The sequence below is a fragment of the Pituophis catenifer genome, unplaced genomic scaffold (assembly GCF_029215685.1).
Source record: "Pituophis catenifer annectens isolate HBS135680 unplaced genomic scaffold, rPitCat1.0.hap2 SCAF_18, whole genome shotgun sequence".
Classification (NCBI taxonomy): domain Eukaryota; kingdom Metazoa; phylum Chordata; class Lepidosauria; order Squamata; family Colubridae; genus Pituophis; species Pituophis catenifer.
Window position 1 is genome coordinate 6,152,169 of NW_027256898.1, and position 26,961 is coordinate 6,179,129.

At 43.1% G+C, this 26,961-nt stretch overlaps 1 protein-coding gene across 2 annotated transcripts in view; it reads left to right on the forward strand.

Annotated features, from left to right (window-relative positions):
* Positions 1 to 26,961, forward strand: part of KIF1B (kinesin family member 1B) — a 116,680-nt gene that overhangs the window by 5,284 nt on the left and 84,435 nt on the right. For both annotated transcript variants that reach the window (XM_070956074.1, XM_070956073.1), the window contains exons 2-6: positions 1,263 to 1,437; positions 17,193 to 17,269; positions 20,360 to 20,539; positions 23,423 to 23,488; positions 26,013 to 26,191. In XM_070956074.1, coding sequence (XP_070812175.1) covers positions 1,332 to 1,437; positions 17,193 to 17,269; positions 20,360 to 20,539; positions 23,423 to 23,488; positions 26,013 to 26,191 — 608 coding nt within the window. In that variant the 5' untranslated portion in view covers positions 1,263 to 1,331. The remainder of the gene's footprint in view (positions 1 to 1,262; positions 1,438 to 17,192; positions 17,270 to 20,359; positions 20,540 to 23,422; positions 23,489 to 26,012; positions 26,192 to 26,961) is intronic.

Below are 26,961 nucleotides of genomic sequence, written 5' to 3' on the forward strand. Positions count from 1 at the left end.
CTTCAGTGGCTAATTTGGCATCCCATCTAGACCGCTGTGGAGAACCGCTGGATTTGGGCTGCTTTGGCAGCTGCAGAAATGATACATGGGTTCTTGAGTAGGTGGCGGGAGGCCTGGCCGTGCTACAGAGCAGTGGTACACAGCTTCTGTTAGTTAGTCTGTGGATCGCACCGGGCTTTGTGTTGCATGTAGAGAGCCCCATGCCAAAAATGGGCGGAGCCAGATACATCTGGGGAGGAACTTCAGGCATTTTAAGAGATGGAGGCCTTAAATGGCTGCAAAGCTTTAAAGCTCTACTTTCTGGCCTTATCTTGCTTTTTAAGAGCATCCGTAAGTACTGAATGCTGTCTGCATCAAGAGCATACAGTACATATTGAAATGCAGGATGGCAGCAGGTTTCCTGTATACCTTCTGGAATATTTGATATTGTAAGGCTATGCATCTGGCTCTTTTTTTTCCTGGCCTGTCCCAAAAAAAATTTACAATAAATAAGCACCTATAAGTCTTCCAGTGTTGTTTTGGGGGATATATTGGGATATGTGTATGCTTTGAAAAATAAACAACTCAACATTTATTTTTCATAGAAGGAGCAATGGTGGAACTTAAAAAGATATTGATCATGCCTGTTAACTAAAAAGATACAGACCGTTATCAGTCAACACAATGAACAAATAAAACCGGTACAGGATATTGCATACTATTTTAAGCCTCTGTTTTACTTTTTTTTTAATCTGATAACACATCAGCTGTTTTGAAATGCCTTGGGAAGACATTTTCATTTGCCCACATATATTCTGCTTTCTCTTCCAGCTAAAATGCCCTTTTACCTTTGTGAAGGGAGAATGTAATGGTTTAGTTTGCTTTTCTGCAGCATTGTTGTCTATTGCAGGACATAGGAATGTCCAAGGAGAAAGACTAACATGAAATCCAGAGGTATTGCATAGGATTTTTGTCTTTTTTTTTTTTTTAGAACAAATCCCTAGAGATGTGTTGGATTCTTTTATACTTGCCACTCATACCAATTAAATGAACAAGCTGTACAGAAAACGGGTATCTTTTTAAAGCTGACTGAGTCATGAGTGATGTCACTCATCAAAGCTTTTTTTCTCTCAGCTTGGTAAAGAACAGTGTGAATAATCTCACTGTTTTACATGCCGAGGAAAATGTTGTTTGCGTGTGTGTGTATCAAACATGCTTGGTTATAATAAATGGCTGTTTATCTGATATGTATTTGAAAAATCACTTTTCTTTCCTTTTAAAAGCTAACACTAGAAGAAACCGCAGAAGTCCTTGAAACCTAATTTCTGGAGTGCACACAAGAGACCATCAAAATGTCAGGAGCTTCTGTAAAAGTAGCTGTTCGGGTCAGACCTTTTAATTCCCGAGAGACCAGCAAAGACTCCAAATGCATCATCCAAATGCAAGGAAATTCAACCAGTAAGTCAAGCTTAATTTTCTAATTACAGCGGCTTTCCTTTCTGGGACTCAGTAAATTGTTGGTATCGCATATACAGATATAATGTCATTGACAATTATTCAAAACAACTGTTTCTTTTTTTTGTGGCAGTCTTGTATTTTCCTTTTTTTTTCTTTTTCTGTTGCTCTGGAAGGATTATCTCTTACCTGGCAGCATTTTTACTAATATGTAATCATCTAGAAATGAGTGGCAAACAATCACACATGCTTCAGGGACTTCCTTGTCATTAGCAAAGTTACTTGGCCATCTTGTGCAAGTTCCTTTTTGGAAGTAGCAGGATGACGCGTACACGAGGTATTCTGGGCAATAAGATTTGCTGGCCTGGGCATTTTTGATGCTATTTTGTCGCTTGTAAGCCTAGTGTTCAGGATGTCCTTCTGTTCTTTTTTGCCATCTGCCAGTTGAAAGCCTAGGCTTGATGTGACCCTGTAGGTCAGAAATAGGAAATCTATGTCACTGTAGACGTATTTAAAAAAAAAAAAAAAAATCTCAGGAAAGCTAGAGGAAGTGTGTTCCCAACCAATACGAACCAGCCTTCATATTCTTTAAGGATGAACAATCTCCGGTTCTCCAGATGTTTTCAAAGTACAACTCGTAAGACCTTTGGCCATTTACTACACTGCCTGGAACAATAGAAAATTGCAATTTACCCGGAAGGCTGCAGGTTCCTCTGTTTCATTCATATAAAGACTACTATACTGAGGGACAGTCCACTATCCTAGCTGGGAGTTGGTTTTACAGTCAAACTGCTTTTAATGAGACATGATAGCAGTGTTCCAATATCTCAGGGGCTGCCCCAAAGAAGAGGGAGTCAAGCTATTCTCCAAAGCACCTGAAGGCAGGACAAGAAACAATGGGTGGAAACTAATCAAGGAGAGAAGCAGCTTAGAACTAAGGAGAAATTTCCTGACAGTGAGAACATTTTTTTTTTTTTTTTAATTTGATTTATATGCCGCCCTTCTCCGGAGACTCAGGGCGGCTTACAATGTGCTCAGCAATATAATCAGTGGAACAACTTAATTAATCAGTAACAACAATTAATCAGTGGAACAACTTGCCACCAGAAGTTGTGAATGCTCCAACACTGGAGGTTTTCAAGAAGATAAACATTTGACTGAAATGGTGTAGGGCAGTGATGGCTAACCTTTTTGCCGTCATGTGCCAAAAGTGGGGGGGTCGCGCGAGTGTGTGCCCACATATATAATTATATGTGCCCCGCCCCCCCGTGCATGCACGCATGATCCCTCCCGGTGCTCCCCCCACTTTTGGCACGCGTTGGCACGGTGGGCCCGGTAGGCCCGTTTTTTCGCCCTCCCCAGGTTCCAGAGGCTTTCTTGGAGCCTGAGGAGGGCGAAAATGTCCTTCCCCACCCCCGCATGCCATAGGTTCGCCATCACGGGTGTAGGGTTTCCTGCCTAGGCAGGGGGTTGGACTAGAAGACCTCCAAGGTCCCTTCCAACTCTGTTATTCTATTCTATTCTAATATCAAGATGTTTCTCATCATGTTTCTTATGATTTAATCCTATATCTGGCAGAGAAAATAATCTTTGACATCTTCAACCTGATAGAAGTCTTAAGAGTGTCCAGCCTGTGTTTTCTCCAAGCCTATAGCTTTCTTCACAGAGTTGTTGTTGTTGTTGTATTACAAGTAGCTCGCCTTGTTTTCTCCTATCCTTAAAGGTTTGTCAACATCTGCTGATTTTGTATCAGATACTTCCTTCTTCGTATAAGATTTTGAAGTTGGGGCAATTGACGTCAGCATAGTCTCTCGGTAGTGAGAATGCAAGGCAGAAAGTTTAAAAAAGAAAAAGAGCAAAGCCACTTTTTTTTAGCTGAGAAAAGCTTCCTTTGCATCTTTCTCTGGGATCTATTTTTCTGTTTTGATCTGTAGCTTTTTTTTTCTGGATTTCTCCAGACAGACAGACAAAAGGGAAACCAAAATGGCAGGTGGTCAGACTTATTTGAATCATTAATAACTGTGGGAAAATAGCCTTAGAGACCTCCTTAAGACTTGGGAGTCTCTTGAGTGTGTTGTTAGGTGGGAAATATGCCAGGAATGTACAGAAAGAGGGCATTATAGGGGGAAAAAGGGGTCAGAAATGCAAATGGTGGAAAGGAAAATAGGAGTTTGCAGGGATGTTTGAGCCATCTTCACAGGCACCATTTATGGCTTTGACGACGTCCTTAAAAGAAGAGGTTTTGTGATGTTCTCACTGAGTGGAAATTGGGTGGGATGACATAGAAATGCATGCTTTAAATAATGTTTGGATAAGAACTTTGAAAATCATTTGTATGTGAATGCTCTCGGATTCTTGGATTGCCGTATCAGATTCCCTAAATAAATCAGGCCAAGAATGCAGGGCAGAAGAGAATTCTAGTGAAAGATTTGTTAGATTATTAGCAAACGGAAAAGCAGAAGTCGCTTGATTTAATCTTGCACGCTTATGCAGACACCTGATAGCAGGCTTGGACGAGTGGCGGCTTTTCCAGGCTTCCTCAAGAGTTTACCAATATATGGACCATGGGCTAAGATTCAGCAAGATTCAGTTGCCTCTTCTGACAAATAACCTTGGATTTAACCGATCGGGAGTTGTCATGATTTTCCTTTGACTTGTTCGGGGGAGGGGGGGATTAATTTGAAAGAACTCGTCCGTACCACATCTGGCCTCCGATTAATCCGTCATTTAAAACTTGCAGAGGATCTCGAGGTGCAGACCCGCTGTAATCTTTCCCCGCGCATGGCAGTCGTCTTCTTTCCATCAGATTTTTGTTTTTTTTGTTATTACAGTGAAATCCTGCAGTCCAGATGAAATCACATGTTCTGACTGCATTAGGAAACTGGTATGTTGGCAGCCAGCCTAGTCTGCTCGTGGGGCACTCAGAGCTGATTGCAGATGTTACGCAGTTAAAAGATGCTGCCCGTGGGGGATTCTAGAAGTGAAGAGAGGGAATGAGGTGGGGACTGCCTGTAGGAGAGAGTCGGCGGGAGGATTGTAAAACTGATTTTGGAGCTGCCTGTTTACAGGTTTATTCAAGCCACAATATAAAAAAAGACGTTGAGACTCTCAGAAAAAGTGCAGAGAAGAGCAACCAAGACGATTAGAGGACTGGAGGTTAAAACATAGGAAGAACGGTTGCAGGAACTGGGCATGTCTAATTTAATGAAAAGAAGGACCAGGGGAGACATGACAGCAGTCTTCCAATATCTCAGGGGCTGCCCCAAAGAAGCGGGAGTCAAGCTATTCTCCAAAGCAGGACGAGAAGCAATGGGTGGAAATTAATCAAGGAGAGAAGCAACCTGAAATTAAGGAGAAATTTCCTGACAGAACAATTAACCAATGGAACGGCTTGCCTCCAGAAGTTGTGGGTGTGCAGAAGTTTTTAAGAAGAGATTGTACAGCCATTTGTCTGAAATAGCATAGGGTCTCCCGCTTGAGCAGGGGGTTGGACTAGAAGATCTCTAAGATCCCGTCCAATTCCGTTATTCTGTTAAGTGGCGTTTTCCCCCTTTGCTATCTCCCGAAACATCTGAAAAACCCAATACGTTGAGAAAAGCAAATAAGAGCCATATCTGGGGGCAATTATCAGTTGCCTTGATGGGACAGGATGCTCTTCAGAGCGGCAAAGTCTGCAAAATTGGGCTTGACTTTTACCTTGTGAGGCCAGCTTGGGTTAAACCAACTTGCCAAGCGTGATTGCATCAAATCAGCGCAGGGTGAGAGTAGGTTTTTGTCCCCAGATTTCTGAAGGTGGTTCTTTGTTGCACTAAACTGTAATGAGATGGTAATTTGTAACCAACTCTTCTATAGTGAGTCCCTTCACCAATGCACATAAATTGATGGGTCTTTTTTGTCTTCAGCCAGTATGTAATTTTCCCAGTTGCGAGTTCCTTGTCTTTGTCCTTCTTGTTCAGCTAGGTACTTTTTGTCCTGTTCTTAGAGGCAGAAGACTCTTTACCTTAGATCTGATGTTACCTCTACCTTTTTCCGGTCAATTTCTTCTATTGGGAAAAAGATTGCATCCTCTTTGAAAAAGCAATATAGAAGAGAGCTCTGGAATACAGGATCCTTTTATGACATCATTCTGGTGATTCAGCTCCCAGCTCTTTAATAATACACACACACACACAAAAAAAACAAGTCCAGCCAATTGGAAAGGAATGTTATTCAGTCATATGACAGCAACTGAAATGCCACAATTATGCTTCCACTCCCAAGCAATTTGGCCGTTTCAAAACTAGCCTCAAATCCAGCAGTTGGAAGGAATGGCTATTCCCCAGAAGCTCAGCTCATTGAATCATTCAGTTAATGTTTATATAAATTACAAAATATTTTCTGAGGTCAAGGGGCACCGTGTGACTCTCCACTTTTCTTTCTAATTGCTGTTTTGTTTATTGCTTCCTGTGCTACTAATTAGTTGGACCTTTCATTAATGGATTCTTTTTAAAAGTTCCATTAGTCAAAATAGCTGATGAAGCATTGAGCACAGTATTATCAACACTGGGCCTCCAACCCTGTCGTCCTTTTAAAGCTACAATGAATGGAATTCAATTTATGAATCTCATTTGCTTTTTATTAGGTTTCAAAAATTCCCCCTCTCTGTTTTATAGGATAGAAACTTTCTCTGTATCTTGTCTTTGTGGCTACTGAATTAACTTGAACAAGTTAAAGCAATGAGATTTCGAGCGTGCCCATCCCCTTTACCTCATGTTTGAAGCAACGAAAGAGAAACAAATCAATGTCTTGAAGGACATAGTTGCTGCTTTGAACAGATCATGGTTTTTTGGGGGGTGGGGGGGGTGGGGAAGTCTAGCAGATAACTTGAGCTCTAGAAATCTTTGTGATTTCAACTCTTCCCTATATACCCATGAGTTTAAGATAGGTCATTAGTAAACACCACTTCAAATGAAAAGGAGTCTGCAGAAGTTGTTTGTTTGCTTGAAAACTTACTAATGAGAGCAAATAAAATACCCACATGGACCTGATACAAAGCAGCTTGCTGTCTTTAAGGCCATCGGAGGTGCTGCAGATTAAAATGGCTATCTGGCAACCAGCCTTACGTAGCCATTCAATTGGCTTCCACGTTATAGGCATCCCGTAAACGGTCCTGCAATAATGAATCTCGGCAGTAGGAAGATTATTATCTGACCAGAAAATTCTTCAGATGGCCTAACTGTTCAAAAACAGCACCTTTGTCTAGAAATGGAGTAAAAAAAATTAAGATAGTGGTCAAATGTGGCATGAAAGGGAATCATTAGCTCTCTCCCCCCCCCCCCATCCCTCTTCTGTTCTCATCACACTCCTCCTTCCGGAGGGGCAAACTGTGGGAAGGAAAAACCGCTTCCAGGCACAGGCTGGACTCTTCGCGCCTCTTCAGCCGCTGATATACGAGAAATAATTTTATCCTGGGTTGTGTGCACGCCTGCATATTTGTATATTATCTTTTTGACAGAATTGTGCCTCGAGCAAGCCACCAAAGAGTCAGGGATACAGTAAACAGAACAGCAGTTTAATGATCAGGCAATAACACTCTGTAAAATAAACAAAAAATCACACCAGCACCAGTTATTCATTCATTCATTCATTCATTCATTCATTCATTCATTCATTCATTCATTCATCCTTCAAATTGAGCCTGAGTTCTGGCTCTTTATTTATTTATTTATTAGTTTCCCCTCCTTTTTTTTTCAAGGTGTGTATGCAGTATTCCTTCCTCTTCAGTTTTTCCCACTACTCTGATAAGCAGGGCTGGGAGAGTGATTGACTCAAAGTCATTAGCTAAAGGTGGACTCAAATTTGGGTCTTTTCTCCACCTTCTTCTCCACTGTACCCCACAAATCCTAGAGAGATCCCTGTAATTTTCTTGCCAATAATACAGAAACAGTTTGTTGTTTTTCTCTTGGAATTTGTTGTTGACAAGCCCAGGCAAGGTCAGTTCAAGATATTACCCGTTTTTTATTTTTTATTTGTATGTGAAAATTGAATGGAGCAAAAACAGAAGCTCTGGCTAAAGGTTTTTGCCATTTAAAGTTCCGTTATCTTAAAAAAAAAAAATCTGGAAGCGGATTAAAGGCAACCGTGCAAAGCTCCATTGAAACTTTAATTTGATGCATCAAGATGTGAATTTTGGCATTCTCTTCTCCTCTTCTTTCAGAGCAGCATAAAACAAGAGTGCTGCATTTCTGAGCAGGCAGCTGCGAGAAGCTCGTATTGGATCATGTTGACCTGGTTTCCAGCTAAGGAGAATCATTTGATTGTGTGGATCCGTTTCGGATACATTCTCTTCCTTGTTTAAATATTTCCCTATGAAACGGGATTTATTTATTATTATTATTGCCCTGCATTCCATTCTAGCCAATAATATCCAGATGTGATGTTTCTCTCCCTGTACTGGCTCCACATGCAATCTTCAATTTCGAATACGATACGGAGCCCTGCATTAAAAAAACAAAAAGCAGCGGGCCCAGTTACAAAGAGTGTGCCATGGCCTCCCCTGGAGAACAAAGACTCCAAATGGAATTTAGGCTGTAGCCTCTAGTGGTTATTCAGGTCGAGGCGGAGAGTGGACATGCGGTTCTCCTGAAAACGCCAGCTGCAGGGTGGGTATTTATAGCCACTGGATCTGCAAGAGCAGCTGAGGTTCAGAGCTTTTGGCCTTCCTCGCCTTCCGCACGACTCGCTCCTTTCTCCTCCTGGTAGAAAATGACAATTCTCTAAAGCCAGGGGATAAACCCACAGGATTCCAGAGGCTAATCCACCTCATAAATGTCTGCCGAGCTTGTTTTATTTCAGACAACTCAAAAAAATGCTAGGCCGGCTTGCTTGCCGGGAAGCGACTACCTGAAAGAGTCTATTTCTCCCCATTTGTTCCAAAGTAACATGAACTCTGCTTTCAGATTATTTTAATTAGATTTTTGTAAACCGTCCAAGACTTTCTAGTCATATCCTTAAATGAGGGAGTGTGGGGGAGTGGGGGAAGAGAAGCATACTCCATATTCCAAATAGAGCACGTGATTCGGCACTTTGAAGCTTATTTTGCTGCTGTTTTTGTCCTTGTCTTTCTTATCCTTTTTTTCTTTTAATGCCGAATATAACCAATGAGATATCCGCCTCCAGCTGTGTGATGGAGTATATTGGAGCTGGTGTGTTTGGAATACATGGGTAGTCCTCGGCTTACGGCCACAATTGAGCCCAAGATTTCTGTCATTAAGCGAGCCTCGCCCCGTTTTACAACCTTTCTTGCCACAGTTGTTAACTGCCTCATGGCAGCCGTTAAACTAGTAACACAATTTTTAAATGAATCTGGCTTCCCCGTTGATTTTGCTCATCAGAAGGTTGCAAAAGGGGGACACTGCGACCGTCGTAAATGTGAGTCAGTTGCCAGCCGTCTGAATTTTGAAGCCATGACCATGGGGCTGCTGCAACGGTCATAAGCATGAAAAACAGTCATAAATTCACTTTTTTTCAGCACTGTTGTAACTTTGGCCACCAAACAAGCTGTTGTAAGTCAAGGACTTCCTGGGTTTATCAAGCAGAAGTTGAGCTGGAAAACTTATTTTAAGATCCTTTTGTCACGTTTTTAAAGTGAGGCCAGATCACCCAGCGATCTTTCGGCCAGAGTATGGAGCTAAATGTAAACTCTGCCTGGACTTAATTGGAGTAACTCATTTCACCACTCTGGGTAGGTCTGGGTGACTTATGTATCTGTCTCCTTCCTTCCCCTTGATTCACAGTGGGATGTTGGACACATCGCTTATGGCTCAGCCTTCCTTTCCCTCCTGTCACATCAGAAGGTCTCGACTGTCCTTGGTCTGTTGAATTAAAGGTAAAGGTTCCCCTCGCACATATGTGCTAGTTGTTCCTGACTCTAGGGGGCGGTGCTCCTCTCCGTTTCAAAGCCGAAGAGCCAGCGCTGTCCGAAGACGTCTCTGTGGTCATGTGGCTGGCATGACTCGATCCCAAAGGCGCACAGAACGCTGTTCCCTTCCCACCAAAGGGGGTCCCTATTTTTCTACTTGCATTTTTTTTTTTACGTGCTTTCGAACTGTTAGGTTGGCAGAAGCTGGGACAAGTCACGGGAGCTCACCCCGTTATACGTGGCGCTCGGGATTCGAACCGCTGAACTGCCAACCTTTCGATCGACAAGTTCTGTGTCTTAGCCACTGAGCCACTGCGTCCCTTTTAATTCTGTTGAATTAATGGTAGCCAAACGGAGTAGCATCTTTATGAAACAGTGGGAAGTAGCTGGGAGTCCTTGACTTACAACAGATCGCTTAGTGACCGACGTTACTACGGCACTGAAAAAAGTGACTTGCGACCGTTTTTCACACTTACGACCGTCGCAGCATACCCCATGGTCACGTGATTTACATTTCGGATGTGTGGCGACTGGCTCATACTTATGACGGTCGCAGTGTCCCGGGGTCACGTGATCGATCCCCTTTTGCGACCTTCTGACAAGCAAAGTCCATGTGGAAGCCGGATTCGCTGAACAACCGGGTTACTCATTTAACCACAGCAGGGATTCACTTAACAAGCGTGGCAGGAAAAGGGCGTAAAATGGAGCAAGACAAATTTCTCGCTTAGCGACATGAATTTTGGCCTCGGTTGTGGTCGTATGTTGAGGACTACCTGTATCCCCTTCAGCACAGGTTCAAAACTTTATCCCGTGCAAAAGTCTCACTGTCTCTTGTTTGTACAACAGAAAAAAAACAGGATGGGAATCCTTAAAAGCTTCATCACCCTTATAATGACCGGGTTCAAGAAGAGGATGAGCCAATGGCAGCTGAGAGTGAATGGAGGAAGTTCCACTTTCTCATTGGCTCCCAAGAACTTCATCTCAGAGCTAAGAGTTCTTGCGTTTCCCTTCCAGGAGCAGTGAGAATTAGCTTGGCTGACATCAGGAGGGTGCCATTAGAATATGCTGACATCTTTCGAGACAACATGATTAATTAAAATGCTGCTTTTAGGGAGGACTTGCTCATAATTCCAGTCAAACATAGCCCGACAACAAGGCAATCCGAGAAACAGATCTGGGTTCCAATTGTTTATTTGCCACCAATGATGGATGTTTGCCCCCCCCCTTTTTTTTTTTTTTTTTTTTTTTGAGCCATGGGCCTATACCTCTAAAGCAGGGGTGTCAAACGTGATTTCATTGAGGGCCGCATCAGGGTTGTGTTTGACCGTGGGGGGGCTGGGGTTAGCGTGGCCAGGGTGGGCATGGCCAGCTTGACGTCACTCGTGGCAGCCTGAGTGCTCTGTGGCAGCCCGAGCACTCTGCCAGCAAAAACGGGCTCCCGAACTCCGTTTTCTGCTGCAACAGCCTCCTGCAAGCCGAAACGGAGCTCGAGAAGCCGCCCACGGTCCTCGCGTGCTCCGTTTTCAGCTGTGACAGCATCCTGCAACCCTCTGCTAGCGAAAACGAAGCTTGGGCGGGCTGAGCTCTGTTTTTGCCGGGTATCCGGCCCCTGGGCCTTGAGTTTTAACCCCCCTGCTCTAAAGTCTGCTAGGCAAGAAATGATGCTTATAAGTCGGTGAACAGGGAAATGCGGTCCCAATGATTGGTATGTTGAGACAATGAAACCCTGTCTTCCATTTTAACAAATGGCACGCGTGGATTCTACCGAAGGGCAAATATAGCCCAGTGTAAAACGGTCCTATAAAAAATTCACAGCACAGCCTAAAACGCTACTTAAGCTGTGGTGTTCTCCGAAGCAGGTGGCCAGGGTTAACTGCGATGCTCCAAGTTGCTTTTAGCACCACGATGATGGAAACTAATTATAGTTGTAACACAAAAGCATTTGAGGGGCGGTTTGCAAACAGAAGACTTAATTGCCACGTTGGGTTTTTCTTTTTCTTTGAATTCCAGATAAACACGTTAATTTTGTTGAACAACACGCAAGCGGTTAGGGTAGGTCTTCGCTGTGATTCCCTGTCTTCCTTTTCTGAGGGTCTGTGTAATTAAACTATTAGCCTGGAGGCCCTGTGCATCCAGACTGAAGAAATCAGTCTGGAGTAGGACAGCAACAACGGGACAACTGCATTGAAATGGGACCATTGCATTGGCAGCGTGGAAACTCCGAAATTGTTCAGAAGAAGAGTGACATATCGTGAACAATTTGCAACCACTTTACACGTCGTCATGTATACTAGCCGTGTGTACTTGTTAGTCAACTGCTACATTTACCTGGAATGTTTTAATGTCATGGCTTGCCAGTCCTCCCACCAATCAAGCTCCTTACAGTACATCATGGTGGTTAAATCAAGATCAAATCCTGGCTTTTGATTCTTTTGTTCAGACCTCACGCTAAACATACGCTTCCTGGTTGGTTTCAGTGTATTTATGTGCCTTTGTGATAGCCCAGCTCATCTTCTTCACGTCAAATTTAAACGATTCTATACTGAATGTTACTATAGCAATAGCACCTTATATACCTCTCTGTGGTGCTTTACGTCACTCTCTGTATGGTTTACAATGTCAGCCTATTGCCCCCAACAATCTGGATCTTCATTTTATCAAACACGGAAGGATGGAAGGCTGAGTCAACCTTGAGCCGGTCAGAATCGAACTCATAGCAGTGAGCAAAATTAGCCTGCAATACTGCATTCTAACCAACGCACCACCAGGGATCTTGTAGCAACAGCCCTTGGACTTATATACCGCTTCACAGTGCTCTATAGCCCTCCCTAAGCAGTTTACAGAGTCAGCCTCTCGCCCCCAACAATCTGGGTCCTTATTTTACCAAACATGGAAGGATGGAAGACTGAGTCAACCTTGAGCCAGTCAGGATCGAACTCCTGGCTATGGGCAGAGTTAGCCTGCGATACTGTATTCTAACCACTACGCTGCCATGGCTCCTTAATTGACAGTGCCTCCCTGAACGGAGTTGTATGTTGGGTTCTTACGAATGCTGGCCAAGATTAATGTCACTTATATAAGGGCATCTATACTACCTTTGTCATAAAGCCCTTCTTTCCATCCTACAAACCCCAACAAGGCAGCTCTGAGCCCCTAAAATGTCCCTGTTCCTAACATGCAAGCCAGCGAATTCATCCGAATAACATGCTTTGCTTTGAATCTTCTTTTCTCAATGAAATGAGATGAAGCCGTTGCCATAGAAATGCACAAAGTGGGAACTGCTGGGCTCCGAATGGAATCAAGTCACTGCTTTTTTAGAAAGCGCCCCTATTAATATATAATCCTTCAACCTCAAGGAACGCCATCACGGCTTCACAGATGAATGTATGGGTGCGATGCTGATTTTGTTTGAAATCGTTTTTTTTAAAATTTTAAAATTTTTATTTATTTGTCAAGCACGTATTAGATAACCGATATAAGTATAAACACGATTATGAATACAGGAAATGGATACGGATAAATGGGGACAGTAGGACAGGGACGGAAGGCACGTTGGTGCGCTTATGCACAAACCCCTTACAGATCTCTTAGGAATGGGGTGAGGTCAGTAGTAGCCCGTCTAAGGTTAAAATTTGGGGGGTTTGCGGAAGAAACCACAGAGTCAGGTAGTGCATTCCAGGCATTGACCACTCTTGTTGCTGAAGTCGTATTTCCTGCAATCGAGTTTGGAGCGGTTTACCTTGAGTTTGTATCTATTGTGTGCTCGTGTATTGTTGATGTTGAAGCTGAAGTAGTCATTGACAGGTAGGACGTTGTAGCAGATAATTTTGTGTACCACGCTTAGGTCAGACCGAAGACAGCGTAGTTCTAAGTTGTCCAAGCCCAACATTTGAAGCCTGGTGGCATAAGGGGTTCTGTTGACTTGCAACAAGCTCTTGTGGTATTCCATTTGTAGCTTTCAAAGTCAGACTGCTCCCTTCCTCGCTCTTAACCATCTCCCTTGTAATTTTTTGGTTGGGACTTTTGCTGTGCGAGAATCCCTGGATTGCCAGTTTGCTTTGCTTTGCCGTTAATCTCCCTGTTGCTATCAAAAGCAACATCTCTCTCTCTCTCTCTCTCTCTCTTCCCCTCCTGATGCCCTTGTGTAAGTGATATTAATCTTGGCCTTCGCCTGGTTGTCAGCATTCATAAATTAAGGACCCAGCATTAGGACTCCATTCAGGGCGGAATCGCCAAATTTAGGCGGGCCCGATAGCAACGGTTGCTATTTGTAGGCCGCGAGTGGATCCTGTTCCCATTCCATTGCCTTGGATGGAAGGTCTGTTCTGGAATAGAGCAGCAGTGGAAAATTTAAAAATGGCCAAGTAGTGACTTAGTAGCAAGGTATTGGGAGTGCTTGCAAAAAAAAAAGCAGCAGATAACGGTCAAAGATTAGGGAGCCTTTCGGATTTTGTTGCTGTTGCAGGACGCACCTCACATACTAAGCAGGACAGAATGAGAGACAACATGAAAAATTCAGTGGGTGTCCCTTTGCTTCACACCACCTTATCTTCCCCGCCTTGGACATCCCTTATATTGTTTAGTGAAACAAGCTAAAAATTGAAAGCTTGTTAAAAAGTGTTTTGTTTCAGAACACAGAGGTGCGTTCATACATTCTTTTAAGCAGTGGTGGAATTCAATTTTTTTTTTTACGACCGGTTCTGTGGGCGTGGCTTGGTGGGCTTGGTGGGCATGGCAGGGGAAGCATACTGCAAAGTCTCCATTCTACCCCATTCCAGGGGAAGGATACTGCAAAATCTCCATTCCCACCGCACTTCTGGGGGAAGGATATTGCAAAATCCCCATTCCCACGCCACTCTGGGGCCAGCCAGAGGTGGTATTTGCCAGTTCTCTGAACTACTCAAAATTTCCGCTACCGGTTCTCCAGAACCTTTCAGAACCTGCACCCCTGGTTTTAAGACAGTGGACCCCAAAACCTTTTCGGCACCAGGGACCTATTCCACGGAAAGAGTTTTTCCTGTGGACAGGAGGGACCGTGGTTTCACATGCTGCCTGCATCCCACGGATGGGGCTTCGCTTGTTTGTGTGGCCCAGTTCCTAGCGTGCCGCAGACCAGTGCCGGTCCATGGACCCAGGGCTGGGAACCCCCGTTTTTAAGCCATGGTGTGTTTTTACCATCAGCGGTCAGGTTCATAGATTATTTGAAGATGACATCAGAGTCAATGATAAAAATGGCTCCATGTTGTCCTAAAAATTCAGGAAGTCACCTGGAAATTTTGGCCAACTTTCCACAGGATATAAATGAGAGAAATTAGTAATGTGAATTCCATAGACTTTTGCTAAGCCTTTTTCCGTGTCTGTTTCCTCTTTCGTAGTTGGACAGTGAGCTTACATATCAAGGTTGTGGGGGGAAAAAAATAAGTTTAGCCACCTCTAAGCTTTTTTTTTCCCCACAACCTTGATACATAATTTTTTCATGGCAGAAACCTTTATTTTTATGTTGTGAAACTGCTGCGTTGAGAGTCCGTTCAATCAGGCAGCTTAGAAACATGACAATAGATTGAAAGGCAAAATAAAGAAATATATTTTTGGAGACCTTACGAAGGCGGGGAGAGCATTTGCCGATGGATCTCCCTGTCTCTTTAAAAAGATATCATTTCTGTGAACGTTTTAATACTCTACCCTCGTGTATTTTTAGTTTCTTCCTCAGGCCCTTTTTATTGCCGACTCTGGTTCTTCCATAGGATGTTGAGCTTCTGAAAACCTATCCATAATTCAGGAGCCTTTTATCTCCGTATTATAACATGCATTTCCAAATAGGTTTAAATGCCCTGCTGTGAACTTCCCAGGAGCCCTTGAGCTTTGTGTTACTGATGTGTGCCAGTTTTTTTTTTTTTAAATGTGTGCCAGTTTTTTTGTGGGGCTCCGATGGAGAGGAAGGACCTGTGAAAATATCTACAGACCCTTCACATCCTGGACATAAATTGTTTCAACTTCTACCCTCAAAACGATGCTATAAGGCTCTGCACACCAAAACAACTAGACACAAGGACAGTTTTTTCCCGAATGCCATCACTCTGCTTAACAACTAATTCCCACAACATTGTCAAATAATTTATTTTATTTATTTATTTATTTTATTTATTTATTTTATTTGATTTCTATACCGCCCTACTCCCGAAGGACTCAGGGCGGTGCACAGCCAAACACTAAAACACATACATACAAAATGTATACAAAAATAATTTACTAAGACTGTATTATTAATATTATTCTTATCTTCCTTACTAGTATCTCTCTCTTCCCACTTATCACTATAACCGTGTTGCTTGTATCTTTCAATTTGTATTGTTTTTATTTTTCCTAATACGATTTGATAGCTTATTAGTAACCTTGACTATCACTAAGGGTTGTATCTTTTTATTCTTGATGAATGTATTTTATTCTCCTTAAGTACACTGAGAGCGTATGCACCAAAGACAAATTCCTTGTATGTCCAATCACACTTGGCCAATAAAGAATTCTATTCTATTCTATTATAGTTTAAAGAAGAATTCCCCAATCCAGAAATTCTCGGTAGGATGGCCTACATTTTAACATCTTATCTCTCTCCCAGCTTTCTGTGGATTTTTTTTTTATAATTCTGATTCTATTTGGCACACTCTAAAAAGTGCTTATCTGCTGCCTTGTAAATCTGTTTTGTCAAATGTCCCTGCCCCCCATATGTCTCTAATTGAATTTGATTCATCATTGTTCGGCAGCTTCTGAATAACTGATAAAATACCTTCAAGACCGAGAGTGTTGGTAGCTGCTTCTTTGAGTTCTTGTAAGTTTATGCTTGTATCATCGGCAATAGTATCTGTTTTCTAGTAAGGTCTCTCTTTTTTAATGCTTTTGATTTTTCCAAACATTCCAGTGACGCTTATGCTGCGTTTGGTTGTATTATTATTATTATTATTATTATTATTATTATTATTATTATTATTATTATTATTATTATTATTTGGGGGGGAGTTTATTGCGGTTGTGAGCCACCTGGAGTTGTGCTTCTTAATATGAGTGGCCATGTAAGTCTTATAAATAAATATCCATGAATTCAGTTACTAAATAGCTCATCGGCATTTCAAAACTTGTAACAGGATTACAAGAACCAATATGAAACTCAAGCTAATAGATTGGCTAATAAAATGAAGCAAAATTAACAAATCACAGGATTTAAGATGGATTATTTAGCAGTTGAGAAATCTACCAAGCAATACTGGTTCTATTTATTTGAAAGATTTATTGATATAACCCCCAACTCAAACAAAGGTGGCTTTCTTGAGGATAGCATTAATGTTGTTTATGATAGCTCTTGGCGCTCTCTGAACTTGGTTATTTCTTGCAGGCGTTGCAATACCCAGCTAGGTAACATCTTCCGTGTATGATATTTTTGCCCCTCACATTTGTAATAGAAATATCTTTCATGAGTCATGGTTTGGAAGGCAAGCTTAGTAAAAATCAGTAGAAGATAGGAATTGTACCAGGGGTGAAATCCAGCAGGTTCTGACAGGTTATGGAGAACCAGTAGTGGAAATTTTGAGTAGTTCAGAGAACCGGCAAATACCACCTCTGACTGGTCCCAGAAAGGGGTGGGAATGGGGATTTTGCAATATCCTTCCCCCAGGAGTGGGGAGGGAATGGAGATTTTGCAGTATCCTTCCCCTGCCACGCCCACCAAGCCATACCACGCCCACCAAGCCACGCCCACAGAACCAGTAGTAAAAAAAATTGGATTTCACCACTGTATTGTACATTTCCTGCCCTGCTTGTTCCCCAGAGTTCTTGGATGGTAAATGTGCGTGTTTGTTTCTTTCAGGTATCCTGAATCCAAAGAATCCTAAAGAAGCGCCCAAATCCTTCAGCTTTGACTACTCGTACTGGTCCCATACCTCGGTAAGAATGCTGGTTTGTCTTGAACCAAGGTTCCTCCCGAAAGTGTGATATACAAGCCGATGTAGCTGATGGGTGGATATTTCTCTCTTTTCAGCCCTCCAGCCCACAGCTGTTTTTCTCCTCCGATGGTATTGCTCTTTTAGCTGTTTAAGAGCCAAGGTTCCTCTTGATCTAAATGCATTTTCCAGAAATATTAAATTTCATCGGAGGTATAAGTGTGTCCAGGGATGGCTTTGCAGAGAGAGAGGATTAGCCCAAGCAGCTCGGAGGAGGAATTTGAACAGCAAACAATTTCCATGTAGGAGTCTATGTATAAACTTCCTCTCGGAATGTTTATAACTCCGTAAAAGATGAGTTTTCAGTTTCTTAGCTTACCATGAACGCAGACTGGCAACCAGGCCCTGAATCCCTCATATCCCTTGTGTGAGATTTTACTGACTTCCAGCAATTGTTGGATTTTGAGGTATCGCCATCAGTTGTTCTCCAAAGATCAAAACAATGAAAAAATAGATCTTCCTATTCACAGCGCTTTGGGCCCTGTGATTTATCCAGAAAGCAAAAATCTGTGCATTGGATAGAGCAGGCAACTAAATATTTTTAGCTTGCATATAGATAAAAGGGTTAAATCTCCGCAGAACCCACATGCTGTTTTCTTTAAATTAAACAAAGTAGGAGTTTCCCATATAAGTTTTCCCAGAAAACAAAAGAAATCAGGAAAAGATTGCAGCGAAACCATCTCGGAGACACCCATATGTTGCCTTTGAGATAAAGTAAGCTACTGCACAAGAAATATATTTGCTCATGAATGACTCACAAAGGAAATGGTCAGCCTTGTTAGGTAGAGTATCCTCTCCCCCCCCCCAAGTCTTTTGGAAATATTCTTAAAACTAGCATCCCAAACAATGAAGCTTAAGTATCTTCCCTTGAAACTTGAGTTTTGAAAACAGTGTTTAGATGGGTGGGTTTTTTTTTTCCTAGACAACTTTCCAATACACAACTCCCAATAGCTGGCAATCCCACCCTTTAAAGCAGCGTGTCCAACTTCTTTTGTGCTTGTTAAGGGAGCTTTGTGTCAGGCCTGGAAGCCGTCTTTTACCTTGGATCTTCAGAGCTGCCACATTTACTGCTGTGGGAAACTGGGAGGGGGGATTGCATGGAGCAGGGGGGATCTATAGTAATAATCACATTCCTTTCTCAGAGAGTCAAGGACATCTTACCCTGCACCTGGAGGGGTGTGGCTGGGAGGCATCTCCAGTTGGGACAATGCATTGATTGGACCACGTGATGGACTTGTGGGTGTAGGGGAAAGGACTTGGACTTTCCTTCGGGTGGGGAAAACCTGGAAGCTTTCAGATTCGGGTTTTCCCAGATGTGCCAATATGACATCTCTAATAAAATGGAACTTTTGAGGAATTTCAAGCCTCGGAGTCTCATTTCGTTGGGGGTGTTCCTTGGAACCCTGACACTTTGTCTCTCTCCAGGATGATTCTGTGGCCCTCTGTATCTAATGCCAGATAATGTAGCTACTAATTATGACATTCTTGCCTACTGTCTCAATATCACCAGTGCAAGAATAGAAACAACAATATTAACTTTAGCAGGTGATTTGAAAATCTGATGTTTATTAAGGGCATTGCTGGATTTACAGAGAGTCCTTTCCTTCCTCAATCCCCTTGAAATTCCATGCCCAGCCCTCTAAAGTCCCCCGCTTCTTTTTCCTCGCTGCTTTCTCCTGTTAAATAAGTAAAAAATGTTGATTTTTCCATACAAAGCACGGTTGAGCGATCACCTTGTTTGGAGACATTCTGCTTCATTTATTCCTTCGGTGGGGAAAAAAAAAATGTTCTCCTGGTCAGCTGTTGCTCCAAATTACGTCCGGCTTGAAGGCTTTATTTATTTATTTATGTTTAAAAAGGCACTTTCCCCCTCCCACCTCCCCCCCATTTGCTTTTTTGAGCTTGCTTTGCCTTCTTAAAGCCTTTTGTCTGCTTTTTATTTTTCCTTGGTAAAGCTGGTAAAGCACAGCTGCCATTTGTACTGGGGTGTCTGGCTCAGGCGCCAGTTTCTGTCCCTTGATATTTTTCAATTAAGTCCCGCTTGAAAGGTTGGCAATAATAGGTGGGTGGGACTGGCACTTCTTTAAGCTGGCAACAACCCTCTGTAGCTCACAGAGTACTCCAGCAATAGTAATAGGGAAAGATTGGGAATTGGAGAACCCCTTTGGTAGTAAACTCAGAAGCACTTGATTCTCCCCTCAGCGGAGGCATTTGTAAGGGTTTGATATTAGGAATTTGCACCCTCTAGTACACATAGAAATAGCAAAATGTGGTTATACCATAGTAATTTCACGGCTTGTCTTCTGTTATCACCTCTTCCTTCATCAAGTCTTGACAGTTAACAAGGTTGATATTTTATGGCATGGGGTCCTCAAAATTTTTAAACGGGGGCAATTCACGGTCCCTCAGACTGTTGGGGGGGTGGACCAGCTGGGGGGGCGTGGCTAGGTGGTCATGTGACTGGGTGAGCATTACCAATTTAGCAGTCCAAACAATACACACCAATTAAAACTTTAATTTGTTATGTTCCTGGGGGTGGAAAGCAGGTTAGTGAAGGGATGTGGCTGCCTTGGGGTGTGTATGAGGAACTTCTGTTTGTGGGTGTGTATGTGTGTGTCTCTCTCCCTCCCCCTCCCTCCCCCTCTTGGCTGGGGAGGCAAAAAAATGGGCCTCTTTTTGGCCTCCTGAGGCCTCCGCACGTCCTGTTTTTGGCCTCCCTGGCCAAAGGCGGGTGAGGGCGGGCTGGTAGGTGGGGTGTTGTGGGCAGGGCAGCCTTGTGGTCCCGCGTGGGCCGGATTAATGGCTTCAGCGGGCCGTATTCGGCCTGCGGGCCATAATTGAGGATCAGTGCTTTATGGTACAAAGCTATTACAGAATCTAGTTGTCAAAGGACAAGGCATCAATCCAGATTCTTCCCCCCCTGCTCCCTCCCTCCTCTTTTAAGACTGGGCATCAGAATTTCATTTTTTTAATGTGTGCCAATGTGTTCAGAGAAAAGCGAGGGTAAAGGTTATCTTATCTTAAATCCCTGCAGTCCGAGGATCCTTGCTTCGCCTCTCAAAATCGCGTCTACAATGACATCGGGAAAGAAATGCTGCTCCATGCCTTTGAAGGCTACAACGTCTGTATCTTCGCATATGGCCAAACCGGAGCCGGAAAATCTTACACCATGATGGGGAAACAGGAGGAGAACCAGGCAGGGATCATCCCACAGGTAAACTGGATCTCTCCTTATTTTGCAGATCCCAAATATTCTTTTTTTTTTTTTTTTTTGCATCAGCCTTTCAAAAGCTTGGAGGATATCCCAGCTTTTCCCTTCTGCAAACCTCTGCAGGTTGCCTCTGCGTTATGAGAAGGGGCAGCATATATATTTAATAGATAAATTAAAAAATACTTCTGCTACTTTCCATTTCCTTCCAGATTGTGCGTTTGTGGCAATTTGGTGGTTAGTTGTGAGTCTTGAATGCCTTTTCCTGCTTAAAACGCGGTCTCTGAACTATGCTTAGATCAGAAAAGTGGTATCCAACTAACTCTGGATTTCGTTTTTTGTTGCCTTTGCAACTGTTTTTCTGTTCTATTTGTTTATTACTTTGTACTTCTTAGTGAAGTTGGGATACATTGTGCGCACTTTGAAGAAAACATTGAAACGGCAGGCTTCTTCAGATGCTTTTTGTCTTTTGTCTGTCTGCTTTCTTAAAATAATTTCAAAAGGCAGGGCCATTTTGGCACGGAGAGACAGTATTTTCCAGTCTGTAATGCTGAGTTGGTTGGGGAAAAAAAAACATAAGGGAGGTTGGAAGAGCAAAGGCTAAGCTCGTGTAACTGTTTTTGGGAATAGTTGATCCGAATAATCTTTCCGCTGTAGGACTAGGAGCAAAAATGGTTGGCCCTGTGTCTGAAAGTGTGTCAGCCATCCGATAAAACCTGCAAAGGAGAAATCTGATCAGGGCTTAGTTCTAGTGAATGGATTAGATGAAATGCTAGCCAGGTGTTTAAGATGAGGGTTCTCTGGGGTGGGGGGGAGGAAGTCAAAGAATCCGAAATTAAATTGAGCCCTGAGTGAGGGCTCAGTCCTAAATTGGTTTCAGCAGCTATTTCTGCAGGTCACGAATTGCAAATCAACTATTGTACCCCAAAACAGAGAGTTAGAAAAAATTCTGATTTTCTACACTTCATCATACCATAGTGATCTTAACGTCAGTGATTCTCCCAATAGGCTGCGGAGTGGGTCAGGAATGGGTTGATACAGTTGATCTGTCTGGAGACTGAGTCATGATGTTTTTGGCCACGCCTCCATATGCCTCCGTCGACTCCAGTTTATTTGACTTAGTCGATCTGACGAGACATATTTGCAGTTTCTCTTCAACTTGCAACCATTCCTGTCTCATTGGAACTCAGGTTTCTTAAAACTCTTTCTTAAAACTCTTTCTGAATTATTGCGTGCTGGCCACTTCAGTCTCGGCTGAAAACACCGCCGCCGCACCACCGCCGCGCTCAACCGCTTGCCAGCTGAGAGGCGCTGATAACGCCCACGCAGCTCAGCGCTCCTGGAGGTCACGAATTGCAAATCAACTATTGTACCCCAAAACATAGAGTTAGAAAAAATTCTGATTTTCTACACTTCATCACACCATAGTGATCTTAACGTCAGTGATTCCGCTTGAAAACAGAACAAGCTTGTGTTTTAGGTGTGTGCTGAACAAAAACTGGTCACACAAATTGAAATGACCCACTCTGGCTTACCTAGATACAACTGTCTTACCTTTATTGAAATCTGTAAACTGTGGTGTTTTGATTGACATGATCTTCTTGGATCTTTTGCTCACTCAAGTTTCTACACAGCATTTGTAAGAAAGGAAGCCACGGCAAATATTTTTCAAAGCCGTTTCTTTTGGTTCGTTGTATTTATGTTGATATAAAATTAGGATTCCTAGTTCTGGACTTTGAAAGCTTTGCAAAGAAAAGGAATTTCTTCATTCTTTGACGAGTACAAGAAGGGGATAAGGAAGAAATGGGGAACTCGAGAAAATACGAAATAGTGGAGCTATTGTAGAAATACAAAGGATTCTTTTAAAAATAAGTAGCAGTGTTAATGCTTTATGCCAGAATAGACAAGATTTCGCATAATGCTCCAACACTGGAATTTTTAAAGAAGAGATTGGACAACCGTTTGTCTGAAATGGGATAGGGCTTTCTATCTGAGCAGGGGTTGGACTAGAAGACCTCTAAGGTCCCTTCCAACTCTGTTAATTCTGTATTCTGTAATCATCACCATTTGGAGGTGCAACCCAAATGTCCTAATTTCAATGATCTTTTTATTGTTTTATTATTAGACTTGTATGCCACCTATTTCGCTGAGGCGATTCTTGGAGGCTTGCACTCTTACATATTTGAGTTTTGAAGGCCCGTTTCCTCCTTTTTTTACTCAAGCTGCCTTCCCACTTGGAAACTACTATGCAATGTGCCAATAGGCTTACCTCTAATGAATTTTGATTGGCCGGTGGCGCTAAACTAGGAACCTGTCAGTGCATTTTGGACCGGGGTGTGTGTGTGTGTGTGTGTGTGTGTGTGTGTGTGTGTGTGTGTGTGTGTGTGGCTGAGGTGGCATTCTTCTAGCCCAACTAGAACTAGCTGACCAACTAGCTGACCAACTGAGCCTGACTAGGTGGCTCAGTGGCTAAGACACTGAGCTTGTCGATCAGAAAGGTCGGCAGTTCAGCAGTTCGAATCCCTAGTATAGGTCTCCTGCGTGAGTAGTGGGTTGGACTAGATGACCTCCAACTCTGTTACTGTTACTAATATCCTAGGTCTCCTATTAGGATTAGAAAATACATTGTAATCAATCAAATAGGGGAGAATGAAGAAAATGAAACAATATGAGAGACAAGGGGAGGGGAAAGTCACAGTGGAAAGCAGACCACGAAGAAACATTTGTTAAAAAGAGGATATATTTATATGTTGTATGTGATGTGTTTGTCATAATGTGTAGTAATAAAACAATAAAACCTTTTTAAAAAACCAAAAAAAACCCCACCTAATATCCTAGGTCTCCTTTCTGCATAACTATAGCTTGATGCTTCTCCATTTTTTTTTCTAGCTTTGCGAAGAGCTTTTTGAGAAGATCAATGACAACAGCAACGAGGAAATGTCTTACTCCGTGGAGGTAAGCGGGATGTCTGTACGGCATGAAGAAGTTGACTTGATGGAGATTCAGATTCATGGGGGGGTTTTTTTCAACGTGGTTTCACCACTTCTGGTCTTGAGCCTTAAAAGCGCACAGAAGCCGTTCCTTATTAGAAGCTCGAAACCACCGAGATAATGTCTGGGTGTTGAAGGGTTGAATGGGCTTGATAGTTTGTGCTTTGTTTACTACCGGTTCTCTTCGTGCATGTGCTTTGCGCGTGATCGCCAGCTGAAGTCCCAGCTGATCGGGAGGAAATGGGGATTCTACAGTAACCTTCCCCTGGATTGGGGAGGGATTGGGGAGGGCACGCCCACCATGCCATGCCCACCAAGCCACACCCACAGAACCAGTAGTAAAAAAAAATTTAAAACCCGCCACTGGTCTGGCCGAGGAAAGCAGCTGAGAAGAGAGAGAGTGGGGCTGAGGTGGGGAATCTGGGATTCTCTCCTCTTTCTTCAGAAGAAGCCAATGTCAGTGTTCATCCTGAATTTATTCAGAAGTCCATTTATCCCCTGATCCAAGAAGAGATTGAAGGCAGTTCTCTCTCTCTCTCTTTCTTCCCCTCTCTCCCTCTCCATCTCTCTCCCTATCTGTCTCTCTCCTTCTTTCTTTCTCTGTTCTCTTTCTTTCTCTCTCCCTCTCCCACTCCCCCTCCTCTCTCTCCCTCTCTCTCCCTCTCTATCTCTTTCTCCTTATCTCTCTCTCCCTCCCCCTTCTCTCTCCGTCTCTCCTTCTCACTCCCCCTCCATCTCCATCTCTCCTTCTCTGTCTCGATTTCTCTCCCCCTCCCTCTCTATCTCTCTCTCCTCTCTTTCCCCCTCCCTCTCCCTCTCTCCTCTCTCTCTCTCTCTCTCCCTGTCTCCATCTCTCTTCTCTCTCTTTCTCTCCTTTCTCTCTCTCCCCCTCCCCCCTCTCTCTCCTCTTTCCTTCTCTCTCTCCCTCCATCTCCATCTCTCTCCATCTTTCCTCTCTCTCTCTCCCTCTGTCTCCACCTCTCCCTCTCTGTCTCAATATCTCTCCATCTCTCGCTCTCCCTCCATCTCTCTCTTTCTCTCCATCTCTCTCTCTCTCTCTCACACACACACACACACACACACACACACACTTTTGTTCTTAGTGTTGTTGCTTGACTTGTCTTCATCGAGACCTTTGCCCCTCCTGGTTTGTGGCTTCATTATGAAGTGTATTAAGATTTCGAATCGAACCCTACCTAGTGGCTTGCTTGTGGCCACTTTCCCAGGGAAGTTTTACCACTTCTCTTCCCCCTTCCGGTCCTTCTTGTGGCACCCTACTTTTTCAAGAAAAGAGAAGAGTTGAAGTTGGCAGCTGCCCCTCAGAGGAGACTATCTTGGGCACTCTTAAAAGAGTGGCTCAGTTTTATATAAGATGGCTCCTTGACCTCGGAGCTATTTGTGTGGGTCCTTATCTCATCGCCGCTTGCAAATTCCTCTCATTTTTTTCCTTTAGATACCTGAGCGATCTAGAGAAGCTCTCAAAATACTTATTGATGTCTTGGCCCTAAAGTGCCTATGTGATGAATAATGGAGTTTTTCTAAAATCAGCACTTATGACTCCCTGAACAACTTTTGGAACTCCCATAATTTTCCTTTCCATTACTTGCCTCTTCTGTCCAGATAGTCCTCGACTTACAACAGTTCATTTAGTGACCGTTCAAAATTACAACGGCACAGGGGCGGGGGGAAGACTGATGACCCTTTTTCACACTTAAGAACAGTTGCACCATCTCCGTGGTCTTGTGATCAAAATTCCAGACGCTTGGCAACTGAAATAATATAGAAAATAGTCAGCTTGGCAACTGACTCATATTTATGACAGTCACAATGTCCCGGGGATCATGTGATCCCCTTTTGCGACCTCCTGACAAGCAGATACAATTTAAAGCCATATTCACAACTGCAGGGATTCACTTAACAGTTGTGGCTGTCAGGGTTTCCAAGTAACACCCCCAACGAAAGAAAACTCCCGAGGCTTGGATTTCCTCAAAGTTACTTTGTATTGTCATATTGGCACATCTGGGAAAACCCGAATCTGAAAGCTTCCAGGTCTTCCTCACCCAAGTGAAAGTTCAAGTCCCTGCCCAGCACTCTCATGTCCATCACATGGTCCAATCATCCACCATCCAAATTGAAGACACCTCCCAGTCATCCGACTCCAGGTGCCTGGCCACTACGTCCTTGACTCTCTGAGAAAGGAATGTTATTTTGACTACGTATCACCTACACTCAATGCAATCCCCCCTCCCATTTCCCCACAGAAGAAGATGTGGCAGGCCTGAAGGCCCAAATGTAAAAGATGGCTTCCAGGCCTGACAGTGGCAAGGAAAGTTGTAAAGTGGGGGAGAGCTCACTTAACAGATGCCTCACTTAGCAGCAGAAATTTTGGGCTCAATTGTGGTCGTAAGTCAAGGTCTACCTATACTAACAACCCTCTTTTTTTTTTTTTCTCCCCTGTGTCACAATTTTCTATTGTCCCTTTCTTGTAGGTCAGTTACATGGAGATCTACTGCGAGAGAGTTCGAGACTTGCTGAACCCCAAAAACAAAGGGAATTTGCGGGTCCGGGAACACCCACTGCTCGGGCCTTATGTGGAAGACCTGTCGAAGCTTGCTGTCACTTCTTACACCGATATCGCAGACCTCATGGATGCTGGGAATAAAGCCAGGTTAGTGTCTTTGCACTTCAGGGGCTCTTGTACAGGTAGTCCTCGACTCACAATTCATTTAGTGACCATTGAAAGTCACAACGGCACCGAAAAAAGAGACTTAGGACCGTGTTTCACACTTTATGGCCTTTGCAGCATCCCCGTGGTCACGTGATCAAAATTCAGACGCTTGGCATCTGGCTTATACTTATGACAGCTGCAGCACCCTGGGGTCACGTAATCCCCTCTTTGCGACCTCCTGACCAAAAAGTCAGTGGGGAAGCCAGATTCACTTAACCACCATGGGACTAAGTCAAGAGGTCTTCAAACTTGGCAGCTTTAAGACTTGTGGACTTCAACTCCCAGAATTCTCCAGCCAGCTATGCTATTCATAACTTTTATTGTTGTATCAATGTATCAAAGGAAAAATAAAAATAGGAAATTAAAGGGAGGGGGAAAAAGAGGAGAGAAAAGAAAATATGAGGTACAAGGGAAAAAGGCAAAAAACGTTGACTTCCAACTCTTTTTAGCACAGTACAAAACAACAACATTCCAGCCCCAACTTTTTACTTCTACACATTAGAATATAACTAGCTATTTCTATGAGAACAAATTTATCTCAGCAGCAAAACCAAAGTCAAAGTTTCAGGGTTTTTTTTTCCATCACAAGCATAAAATCCAGGAGTGATCTGCAAATAAAAAACATAAATATATTCTCCTCTTTGAATAAAGCAATCGATTTAAACATTTCTGCTTTATCTTCTTGCCTTATATTTTGTTTTCTCTAAGAT